This window comes from Rattus rattus, chromosome 4 (assembly GCF_011064425.1).
Source record: "Rattus rattus isolate New Zealand chromosome 4, Rrattus_CSIRO_v1, whole genome shotgun sequence".
Taxonomy (NCBI): Eukaryota; Metazoa; Chordata; class Mammalia; order Rodentia; family Muridae; genus Rattus; species Rattus rattus.
In genome coordinates this window covers 88,544,207-88,556,353 of record NC_046157.1, presented here as the reverse complement: position 1 = coordinate 88,556,353, position 12,147 = coordinate 88,544,207, and the positions used below count along the sequence as shown (strand labels likewise).

The window sequence follows — 12,147 nt, the reverse complement described above, 5'->3', positions numbered from 1 at the left end:
CAGAAAATGCAATGGATATTAAATGGAATTAAGGGAGTGGTGACCTGGGGGCAGGATCCCACCCAGCTAAGCTTACTATGTGTTTGCAGTTGAACAAAGAATAGTTATATCATGTTAGGGGCTGTTGTTACCTGGTTATTGTTTTCATTTGGATTTTAATCTGGAATAAACTATAATTCAGAAATGGAAGGCACACCTAAGATCCAGATTTTGAGGTTATAAGACACAGGCTTTTGATTCAGACCTTGACATGGGATGAGGAACACTTTTGAACTGGATCTTGAGGCATAGTGGCCATGAAATATTAGGCCCAGGCATGGTGGTACATGTCTTTAATCCCAGGAGGCAAAGACAAGCAGATCTCTTAGTTCAGGGCCAGCATGGTATAGAGCAAGTTCCAAGTAGAAAAAAGCTTAAGTCTAGGCATAGTGGACAAACCATTAATTCCAGCACTTAGGAGAGAGGCATGCAGATCTCAGAGTTCAAGGTCAGTCTGTAGAGCAAGTTCTGAGGCAGCCAAAATTAGGCAGTAAGAAGTTGAAAAACAGAAAGCTGGTAATAATAGAACAACGGGACCATGTTCCAACCTCAGCAAGCAGCTGAACTTAGCAGCACCTTTGGACATGTGGCTCTGGCTTTAGAATCCAGAATAGAAGGGACAACTGGGACAATTGATGCTGGTTAGCTAGGGGCTAAGAAATTAGTAGTGACTAAGAAAAGACCAGCATCACTGAGGTGAAATCTTCTGGGAAGTGTTTTCTGAGAGCACAAAGATGTGTTCCAGAGATACCCAAGGTTGCATCTCATGCTGCACATAGTTATGTGTAAGAATTACCCAGGTGGTACTGGTTTTGAAGGCATGATGGGGTCGTGCAGAGCACATGAGGCTTGGTACTGAGAGGCCAGGAAAGGCCATTGGTGATGGCAGCCTCAGTTACACCTCAGTTGATAGCCTAGGACTGAAGGGATCATGTAAAGCAGTTGAGGCTGGGCATCATGAATACAGCCTATGAGAGGCTATAGGTGAAGCCTAGTTGCAGCAGAAGACTCCATTGTATTGGAGATGCCAGTACCATTGGATGATCACCAAGAACAGCAGCAGCAGTGGAGTGGAGTCAACCAGAGCCTAGAGTGCTACAGAGGGCAGAGCTGGAGAAGTGAGCCAAGCCCTGTGGCAGGGCCCAGATCATGTGTGGATCCCAGATGTTGGAACAAGAAGCTGTAAAGTTGAAGTTGCCACGGAGACCCCAAGATGTTAGAGATATCAGAGCTGGGGATACCTGCTGAGGAAAGCTGCTAACAGGGGGTAGAACCAGCTCAGAAGAAAGAAGTTTGTGGCAATCAGCAAAGACAAAAGGATTTGGAGATCTAGAGTGCTTTGACATCAGACATAGAGATGTAGATGTTGGAGTTTACCCAGCTAGCTTTTGATCTTGCTTTGGTCCAATATTTTCTCACTATGATGTTTTAGAGTGGTAATATGATATTTGAGATATGTAATCTGCTTTTTTTATTTTGATTTTTAGGGGATTACAGTTAAGTGATTGGATGAATCTCAATAGAGACTTTGAACTTTGGACTTTTAACATTGTTGAGACTGCTATATATAGACTATGTCAACCTTTGAGGTTGGACTAAATATATTTTCCATTATACTATGACTAAGTGTGGCCCTCACAGATGTATGTGTTTCAACAAGCATATGGGGGCAAAAGAGTGGTCCACACCCACCCCATCAACACACCCACTCATCAACCCACTCATCGCCACACCCACTCATCGCCACACCCACTCATCGCCACACCCACTCATCGCCACACCCACTCATCACCATCACTTCTCTTAGTCAAGGTTTCATTGCTATGAAGAGACGCCATGACCAAGAAGCAAGTTGGGGTACAAAGGGTCTCCTCAGCTTACACTTCCATATCACTGTTCATTACCAAAGGAGGTCAGGACAGGAACCTGGAGGCAGGAGCTGATGCCGTGGGCCATGCTGAGTACTGCTTACCAGCTTGCTCCCCATCTCTTGCTTCAGCCTGCTTCTTATAGAACCCAAGACTGCCAGCCCAGGGACAGCCCCACCCACAGTGGCGCCCTCCTCATTGAGCACTAAGAAAATGCCCTACAGTAGGGTCTGATCAGATCGCATGGAGGCACTTCCTCAACTCAGGGTCCTTTCCCTGAGAACTCTAGCTGTGTCAATTGACTCACAGAACCAGCCAGAGCACCACTATTGACCTTCATCAGCCTTGTCACCTCCATCCATCACCGCCCCACCCTGCACCCGCACACACTCCTCTTGCATTGCAGATATGAGACGTGCATAATTATCACACTGTTGAAATGAAAATACCTTTCATCTGAAATTTTACTTGCTGGGAGCTCACTGGAAATGGAGCTGAAGGAAGGACCCTACCTTACCCTTGATGGAAAGATATAGGCTTTGCCTACCACAGAGCAGCAGCACAAAGCATCTTATGATTTCAGTTGCTGTTTGAATTGAATGAGCAGAGATACCCAACCACTAAGCACTGCGTAGAAAATAAGGATAGTCCCAATGGCAATCCAGCCATTAAATGATGTTTCCATAGGAACATAAGATAGCTGGGGGAGGGGCTGAAGAGCTGGCTCCATGCTTAAGAGCACTGCCTGTTCTTGAAAAGGACCTGGGTTCAGTTCCCAGCTGACCACCACCCATACTCCAGGCTGAAGGGAGCCAACCTCCTCTTCCGGACTGCTCAGACACTGCACTCACATGCAAACCCAGCCACAAGCATACACTCACATTCATGTAATTTTTTTAAAATTGGTGACAGGGCTTCTCTGTGTATGTAGCCCTAGCTATCCTGTATCCCAGGCTGGCCTTGAACTCAGAGATCCACCTGACTCTGCCTCCCAAGTGCTGGGACTAAAGGCATGCACCACCACTGCCTGGATGTAATTAGACTTTAAAAATAAATAAATAGATTATAAAAAGTCACTAGACTGAGAGGAAATAATACAGTCAGAGTGGGCCGTCTCACATGCCTGGTGTAGAAGCCCTCAAATCCCTCTCTGGAGGAAAAGAGTATAAGCTAAGCATTCTGATTCATCTACTTTCAAACCCCTGCGAAGACTCAGAGTCTGCATTAATGCAGCATGCGGGATGAGAGTCCAACGTCTAAAATGCAGTCACTCACTTCCTTAATCCCTCAACCATCTGAACTTCCATCTTGAGAACATAAAACCTTGCAAAAAGTTCACAAAAATAAAAGCCTGAATTAGAACAGGTAGAGAAAAACAGAAGCACTCTATAGATATCACAGTGACCACAGCTGTGTGGCCCAGACAACCCCCATTCACGCTCCAAGCAACCCACACCCTGAAACTCACCCAGAGGGGTGTGAAAGAAACCAGGAGGGTCCGGGATAGCTGGGTTTTGCCAGCCTAGCTTCACGACCATCATGCATCACTTTCTGACTCCAAGTTCCTGCCCTGGGCAGTGCAATGGAGCAACCTGGGAGTTTACGGTGAAAGAAACCCTTCCTCCCCAGGCTGCTTTTGGTCACGGTGTTAATCACAGCAACAGAAGCCCTGATATAAAGTACATTATGCACAGGCAGGAAGAAGCAACGTGGAATCACCCCCAGAAAAGGAAAAAGTAAGGAAAAAAACAAGTTTGACCAAGAGAAACCTTGACTCAGCAGTTTCAATATTTGCTAGACACCTAGGTGCATGACTGGAGAGAGAAGTTTCCAGTGTTCCTGAAGAGAAAGCAGAAGGCTGATGATGCTAGACTGATGTCCTTAGGTTTCCTGAAGGAAATGGACTTCTTCCTGTTCCTGTGGTCCCATGAGTCCATCCTCTGAGCCCTGCCCCACCCCTCTCCGCGTGGGGGCGGAGGGGGGATCTGCAGGTAGGGGAAAGCCCTGCTCTTGGCAAATGTCCATAAAGGTTACGTGAGCAACCTTGTGACTTCCCTGCCACTGCCATGGAATTCCTGAGGTGAATTGTTTTCCCCTCATTCAGTTTGAAAGGGATCAACCCAAGATGTGGTGGACCAACCCCCCAGGGCCTTTAAAAGGGGCAGAAAGCTCATTTCCCAGCTAGGAAGCAAGAGAGAGGAGACAGAAGATTCCCCAAGAACAGAAATGAAAGCCCAGCCGCTGCAGTGTGAAAGCTAGGTTAGCACTGAGCACCATGCTTTATCTCCAACACAGTCCCTGCCCCTCACTGGGGGATTCTAGCAAGGGGGGGCATTGGGGGAATTCCGGACAGGACAAAGCCCAATTCATCCCTGACCGCACTCCTACCCCTCCCCTGGAGGAATCTAGGCAAGGATTCCACCCCTGAGTCACACCCGGAGGCCAGTGGGATGAGGTGTGGACGAATGATGAGTGGACGACACTTGCCAGCTACACACTACTATAGCTTCCATCCTCACTGCTGCAAATAATAACAATAATAATAACTATTATTATTATTATAAAGTAAGTAAAACATTATTTAAATCATTGGTACATGGATTGTTTGTAAGGTTCAAAGTCCTCCAGCTGTAGTTACCTGTGAATTTAATTTCCTAGTATACTGCATAGTTTTATGTCAATACAAATAGGGTGATTTTAGGAGGAGGAACCTCAATTGAGAAAATACCCCACCAGATTGCCCTTGTGACAAGGTAAGACTGCATTTTCTTGATGGATGATCCTAAGCCATAAAAGAATGCAGGCTGAGCAAGTCAGTAAGCCAGAGCTCTTCCTAGGCTTCTACTACAGTCCTGCCTTGACCTTCTGCCCTGCCTTCCCTCACCGATAAGAAACTATAAAGAAGAATAAATCCTTTCCTCTCCAACGCACTTTGGTCATGGTGTTCGTCAGCATGAACCACATACATTAGATGCCTTAAAGTCCCCAAAATGGAGCTGAAGAAATAAGTTACAAGCACCTGCTGGGTCTCTCGCTGAACCTGGGGGACTCCATTTCATCTAGGCTGATCAATAAGTGGCCTCAATCCTCCTGTCTCTGCTTCCTGCAGGCTACCATTACAGACAGGCAGTGGTGAACCCCGCTTTCAGGTGTCAGTCTCAGAGTTCTCATTCTTGCTTGATGGTGCCTGTACCTGTAACTTTAATTTTCTTTCAAACCTTATTTTTTTAAAGATTTATTTAATGTATATGAGTACACTGTAGCTGTCTTCAGACACACAGATGGTTGTGAGCCACCATGTGGTTGCTGGGAATTGAACTCATGACTTCTGGAAGAGCAGCCAGTGTTCTTAACCACTGAGCCATCTCTCCAGCCCTCAACCTTATTTGTAATAATGGTTCTTAAACGCTTTAACCTTCCTTGTAGCCCACCTCCCACCATAGGTAGTGAGAAGGAAAGGATATGGAAAAAGTGGACCTGTTTAGAGAGGTTCTTTGGAGCAACTCCTGTCTGTGTCGTCTGGAAATCAGCAGATCATTCACAGGTCAGCAGCAGCAGCTGGAGCCGCTCACAAAGCCTTCATGGATGCACCAGCAGCAGTCCAACTCGGTGAAGCCAGGATAGCAAACACGAGTGAATCTGAGGCAGTGGCATGGCCTAGCACCAGAAGAAGCTCTCAGCTGTGCCTCTCTCAGGGAAGTCAAGATCAGCAAAGACTTGAACCCCACAAGCGTTGCACAGCTAGCTCCATAAGCAAGGCTAGCCCCACCTCTGCCACTGTCCAGCAAGTCCTATTTATACCTTCCAAGCATCACGTGTCCTCCGTGGGTCTCGCCTCAGCTGACATCACTCTGCCAATCAGCCTGAGTTCAGGGAAACTGCAAGAAAGTGCAGCACAGCACCAGAAGTTTTTTGATGCTTTTCCTCTCTACAGAGGCCTGGCAAATGCAACTCAATGATGTAATGTAAGGTAGACCAATACACTCATGTTGTTAGCAAAGAACCCTCCATCATGTCTGCCCCAGCAAAACACCATTCAACACAACTGACTTTCCAGAGTATTCTTAAATGTCCACTTCAGGGTCCATATCCACTGAGCCATATTCCCAGCCTGCTCCATAGACTTTAAAAGATTTGCTTTATTTTATTTATATGTATGGGGTGATATGTGCGCATGAGTACAGGTGCCTTGGAAGTCAGAATTGCCAAATCCTCCTGGAACTGGAATTTCAGATCATTTGAAACCGTTTGACGTGGGTGCTGGGAAGTGAGGCCTCACTCTGGGACGTCTCTCCAACCCCATGTTAATCTCACTACAACTGAACTGCAGGAGATTAGATCCAGGGGTCACTGACCAACGAGTTCTCCCCAAAACAGGATCTGAAAGTGGTGGTGGCCTCTAGCTGGGCCAGCTCAAACCCGTTTCAGAGGCAAGGTCTTCCTGGCACCCTTTCCTTTAGTGAATATCTCAACTTTGGAAGAACTTGAGCTTGTAGATGTGTTCCAACATCTTATAGAACAGTCTGGATTCTGGGTAAAATGGACTTCCGTGAAGAACACACAGCACTCTTGGGAGTGCCCCGAGAAGGCCCAGAGGAGAGGACACCAGCGACAGGAGAGATAAAAAGCCCCAGACTGCCAGGCTGAGGCATCACTGCCCAGCTCCACACCTCAGCACCTACCCCCACACTGTTTTCTTGCCTCTGCTGGTTCCTCTCAGCTGCTCACTGTTCTGCTGCATCTCATCTGACACTGAGGCAAAATGGAAGCCACCTGAAAGCCCCGGCCTGGGTGTCGGCCTGGGTGTCGCCTGCTTGTTCTTTACTGTCTGACAGCTTCGTATGGTCACGTAATGAATCTTAGTCATACCCATCCCCTTCCTCCTCTCTAGTCCACCCCTCTCCTCCTACTGAACGTATTCTTCCGAGCGAGTACTGTCCCCACCCCCACAACTGCCACTTTCTATCTGTGCTACGCTGAGTCGTGGGCAGGAGGCCATTTTTTGTGGAGCAATGACAACTTACTGGTGATCACAACACTGAAGAAAGTGACAGTGATGTTCCTTTCTCAGCAACCAGAACTGCCCAGAAAGCCTTAGGGAGGGGCGAAATCGCATGGCCCCGCTCCAATCCGCTCCAATCCGTGCCAAACCTTGCCAGGACATCTCGTGCTAATTACCACAACTCAAGTAAGTGTAGGAGTGCAATGGCTGTGTCTACCTGCAGATGAGGTCGTGCTCTCAGTTTCCCGTGACCTGGATAGAGGCGGGCAGTAGTTAATCAAAACGCTATCGAGAGAAAGCCAAATGTGGCAGCTCACGCCTGTGCTCAGAAGGATGAGTTAGAGGCCAGCCTGGGCTATGTGATGAGTTCCAATGTGAGATGTTTATAACGGCTCACAGGGAAGAGCTTACAGAGTGTCCAAACATTTTGGGGAGCACAGGGGATCCCTGGACGCAGATGCTCTCTGATTGCCTAGCACCCGGCCCAGTGAACCACTAATAGATACTAAGTGAATGATTTGTTGAATGAATGAATGAACGAACGAACGAACACCTCACAGCAGAAACAGCAGGGGCTGGGTGCCCCATCGGAAGACAAAATATTCTGTGCCTGAGGGACAAGCTGAAGCAGGCCTATCTGCGGGATGGCAGAAGGTGCCACAAGCTCCAGGGGATTTCCCTGTCCCCTGAGTCGGACATCCCCCGGGTTCTAAGGGCAGGTCAAGGAAGGCAGAAGCTTCAAAAGTTCGGCTGAGGAAGCTACCGCTTCCCGCTGCCTTCTGGCCGCCGCTATTCCTGCAGAGATGCCGGAGGAAGGTCGCCCTTACCCCTGGGTACGCTGGAGCTGGTCCGCGTTCCAGCGCCTGCTGCCGTGGCTGCTGGTGGTGATTATTGCGATTTGCTGGTGGCTCCTCTGCGGCGGGCACCTCAGTAAGCCTCAGCACGTGCTGCTGGAGCCATCTGAGGTGAGAGGAAGAAAGAAGTAGGGGAGAGAGAGAATATTCAGGTGCCCATGGCTGGAGGGGACCAGACAGGCGCTGGGAGGGTGAACCTAGAGGATGCGCTACAGCACAGGCAAAGGACGCGGACAGGGATGGGGGGGGGGCGAAATTGGAGTGAGATGGATCAAAAGGAGGACACAGAGAGAAAACAGGAGAAGTCGATTATGGAAGCCAGGCCGGTCCCAGCTGCACCGGAGCAGACGCGGGCGGCGGCGGCGGCGGTTCCGGACTGGGAAGATGCGGCCTTGAGCGGCCAGGACGATTAGGTCCCCGACTTTCCCTACGGTGTCTGAGATTGACGCACACGTTGTTGGGGGCTTACCTAGCTGGTACTGAAGGGATCCCGAGCTGCCTGCGGCTGAAAGGTCAGGCACCGCCCACCCGTGTCTTTGGAGAAGTAGTGGGAAAGGTGGCCTGAGTCCCGGGTTCCTGGGAAAACAAAGCGTTAGTTAGATTGTTTGGGCCACCTTGTTACTTTGAGTGAGGACTGCAACTTCGTGCGGGCCTCTGTAAGACTTTACAACAAAGAAAAATCAACGAAAAAAATCTTAAATTGGGCCAGTGGAGACGCAGGATGGATCACAGACAGCCTACACACCGGACCAGAGAGCCTTCCAAGCTCTAATGCGCTGTCTCTATTTTCTATTTTCTTTCAGTTGCACGTAGCTGAGTTACAGCTGAATCTCACAGGTAAGGCTGGGAATCCAGTGGTCTGGGATGGAGGATGAAGGCAGGAAAGAGGGGAGGGAAAGAAAGAAGGAGGAAGGGAGGGAGGGAGGGAGGGAGGGAGGGAGGGAGGGGAGGGAGGAGGGAGGGAGGGGCATATGAAGGGTATGGCCTGAGTTGGCTGGACCTGAACTCAGCATTCAGGAAGCCCTGGGCTTCATCCTCAGCACAGCACGGAACAGGCTAGTACCACCTCCTTTATCCTCTCCTTTCCTGGAGCTGTGGTGATCCAGCTCCCCTGTCCCTTTGTCTTCTCGACGCACCTCTAAGAGGCTGCATCTTAGTGAAAAGGGCAATGAGGAGCTGGGGGCCTGCAGGGCTCAGGCATGGAGCACCTGCCTAGAATCCCACTCAGAGCGGCCGGCATGACAGTGGCAGAGGCCTTTCAAAATGCCACACACAGCCGAAGGAAAGCACAAACGCTGAAACATAGGCAGAGAATTAAACCAAGGCATTACTTGTGTCATTCTGGGATTGGATGCCTTCTTCAAAGTAAGACCCTGTGGGGTGTGGTGATGCACAGCTGTCATTCTAACACTGCTGAGCTGAGACAGGGGCATTGCAAGTTCCAGGTCCGCTCAAGCTGCAGCAAGATTTTGTCTCAACATTTAAAAATAAACTTCTACAATCGAAATGTAAATAAGAAATACTCAAGTTAATAAAGATAAAAAATAAACTTCTAGTAGTAACATTTATTAGTACTTAGATAAGAACTTTGGATCTTGAAATTAATAACCAAGTAACCATAACTTTAATAAATCCGTCCTCTCTGGGCACACTGGTTATTCTAGTAATCAGCAGCCTGAGGCAGAAGCATCTTGAGCTTGAGACTAACTACCCTAGACCGTATAGCTAGATCCTGTCTCAAAATCAATAACTAATTAAACGTATTTTCTCTCGCTGCCTCAGTCATTTGTTTTTTGTTTTTTGGTTTTGTTTTTTTTTTGTTTGTTTGGTTGGTTGGTTCTTTTTTTTGGAGCTGGGGACCGAACCCAGGGCCTTGCGCTTCCTAGGCAAGCGCTCTACCACTGAGCTAAATCCCCAACCCGCCTCAGTCATTTGTTAAGGACCTTCCAGGTAGTGGCTTTAAGCTGCTCTAATCAGGAATTAAGATATTTGAATCAACAATTCCGTTACTTTTTTAACTGCTGAAACAAAATAACAAAATGAAATAATGAACAAAAGCAACTTAAGAGAGAAGGCATGGAGGCAGGAGCCTGCTGCGGATGGTCACTTCACATCCTCAGTCAGGAAGTAGCAAGATGAAAGCTAGAGTTCAGCAATTTCTCTCCTTACATTCAGTCCAGGACCCTGCCTGTAGCACGGCCCCACCCACATGCAGGGTGAGTCATGCCTCAGTTCATAACCCCGCTGAGAGATGAGCTCAGAGATCCGCTTCCATGGTGATTCTAGACTAAGACATTTAGTGAGCCACCACAAGGATAGTGACAAGGGACTTTGTAGATGGTCTTGGTAGATGGTCTAACATGTACTCTTGCCCAGGAAATGTCATGCTGACCCAAACCCTTGTGGTCCTTTGAACCCAGGGTATTGCTGGAGACAGAGGCAAAGTGATAAGCATGCAAAGCTGCAACAGCCTTAAGCTTCTTATGCACCACACCCCGTGGCTCTCCTCCTTGGATCGTCTGTCCATCTGTCTTCTCAGATGTGTCTCTCTATGACTTCTGTGTGTCTGTACCTCTCATTCTCTCTCCATGTCTACCAACCTTTTTCCATCTCTCTGCCTCTCCAACATCTCCTGTGCCTATCCCACCTCCCTCTTCTTTCTTCTCCCCTGTCTTAACTTCTCATTCCATTTAACTTCTGTCCCCAGACCCTTGGAAGGACCTCACACTGCGCTGGGGAGCAGGCCCAGCCTTGGGAAGATCCTTCACGCACGGACCGGGGCTGGAGAAGGGCAATCTGCGTATCCATCAAGACGGCATCTACAGGCTGCATATCCAGGTGACACTGGCCAACTGTTCCTCCTCAGGTAGCGCCCTGCAGCACAGGGCCAGCCTGGCTGTGGGCATCTGCTCCCCCGCTGCACACAGCGTCAGCTTGCTGCGTCGGCGCTTCGGACAGGACTGTACAGTGTCTTTACAGCGCCTTACGCCGCTTGCCCGTGGAGACGTCCTCTGCTCCAACCTCACCCAGCCTCTGCTGCCGTCCCGCAACGCTGACGAGACTTTCTTTGGAGTTCAGAGGGTATACCCTTGGCCATAACTCCAGGATGGCTTGTGAATATTTTTTTTTCTTTTCGAGTTCTACATATTTATAAATATGTATATTTATAACTGTATAGTTCACACATCTGCCGGCTGATACTTCCTTCCATCTCCCCTTCGCCTCTCCACGCTGTTCAGTTTCAGACTCTTTTTAACACTATCAAAGCGGACCTGGCCTCCAGGTTTTCTCAGCATCCCTCAATCACAGGGTGTGTTGTCCCCCCGTGACAGAGTACTGCTGGCACACTCCTCCTACCCTGAACTTTCCAACCTAGGGTCTGGGCTTCCCCTCCCCCAGAGGCACTTCCCTACATTATCCAGATACCATGCTCCCAAGCTTTCTCTCTCCTTCCCTCCCACTCCCTCCCTCTCTCTTTTCCCCTTCCTCTCTCCCTCCCTCCCTCCCTCCCTCCCTCAACGTTTCTCTCTCCCCTTCCTCTCACTTCTCTTCACTCCCTCCCCTCTTCCTCCCCCTCCCTCCCCCTCCCTTCCCCTTCCCTCCCCCCTCCCCCTCCCTCCCTGCTGCACAGTTCTCTCTTTCTCTCCTACTTCTGTCTCCCTGTCTGCATGGCGATTTCCCTGGCCCCATTCTTTGGGACCGGTGAACCCTCCCAAGAGCTGCCCCCAAACAAACCTGCATTTTTACTCTCAATTCAGCTTGAATTTGCTTATTTTGTCAGCCAAGAAAATCTATTCCACCCCTCTGAGATTTGTGTCCTTTTTTAATTTTATTTTTGTTCTTACTAACACCCCTCACCCAATACCATGGAGGAGGCATGTGCAGAAACTGTGGGCCACTGGGTGGGAAGAGAGCACTCTAGGCTTGACCTTCACAGTTCCCCTGGATGGGTCACAGCTAGGCCCCACCTCCAAAGGGTCCATAGTGAATCTAGATTCAAACCTGAACACTCCACTCCTGGTCCCCAAAGGCCCATGGGCATCTCCTAGTACAAATGCATTTAATTCAAATTCAACCTCCCCCAGAGGCCTCAGAAGCAGCCCAGCAGTTGGAGCCCAGCTGCTGTTGCAGAGGACCTGGGTTTGATCCCAGCACCCACATGGCATCTCACAGCCAGCTCTTCCTCCAGCTCCAGGATATCCAACACTCCATCTGGCCTCTCTGGGCACAGTGCACATGCTTTACACAGACAGACGTGGAGGCAAAACTCACAGAAAGTTCTTAAAACCTGAGGCCTATCTGACAGTCTAAACCAACTCTTAACAGTGGGGGCCTGTGAAACTAGAATTTATCAAGGTTTTCCCGTGGTAGAAAATAGATCATC

At 49.0% G+C, this 12,147-nt stretch overlaps 1 protein-coding gene across 1 annotated transcript; it reads left to right on the top strand.

The window, feature by feature from the left end:
- Nucleotides 1–7,573: 7,573 nt before the first annotated feature.
- On the top strand, nucleotides 7,574–10,944 carry Cd70 (CD70 molecule). The gene is made up of 3 exons (XM_032899466.1): nucleotides 7,574–7,874; nucleotides 8,567–8,600; nucleotides 10,471–10,944. Exons 1-3 carry the CDS (start codon nucleotides 7,713–7,715, stop codon nucleotides 10,860–10,862), a joined length of 588 nt encoding a protein of 195 aa, XP_032755357.1. The 5' UTR covers nucleotides 7,574–7,712; the 3' UTR covers nucleotides 10,863–10,944.
- The last annotated feature ends 1,203 nt before the right edge of the window (nucleotides 10,945–12,147 follow it).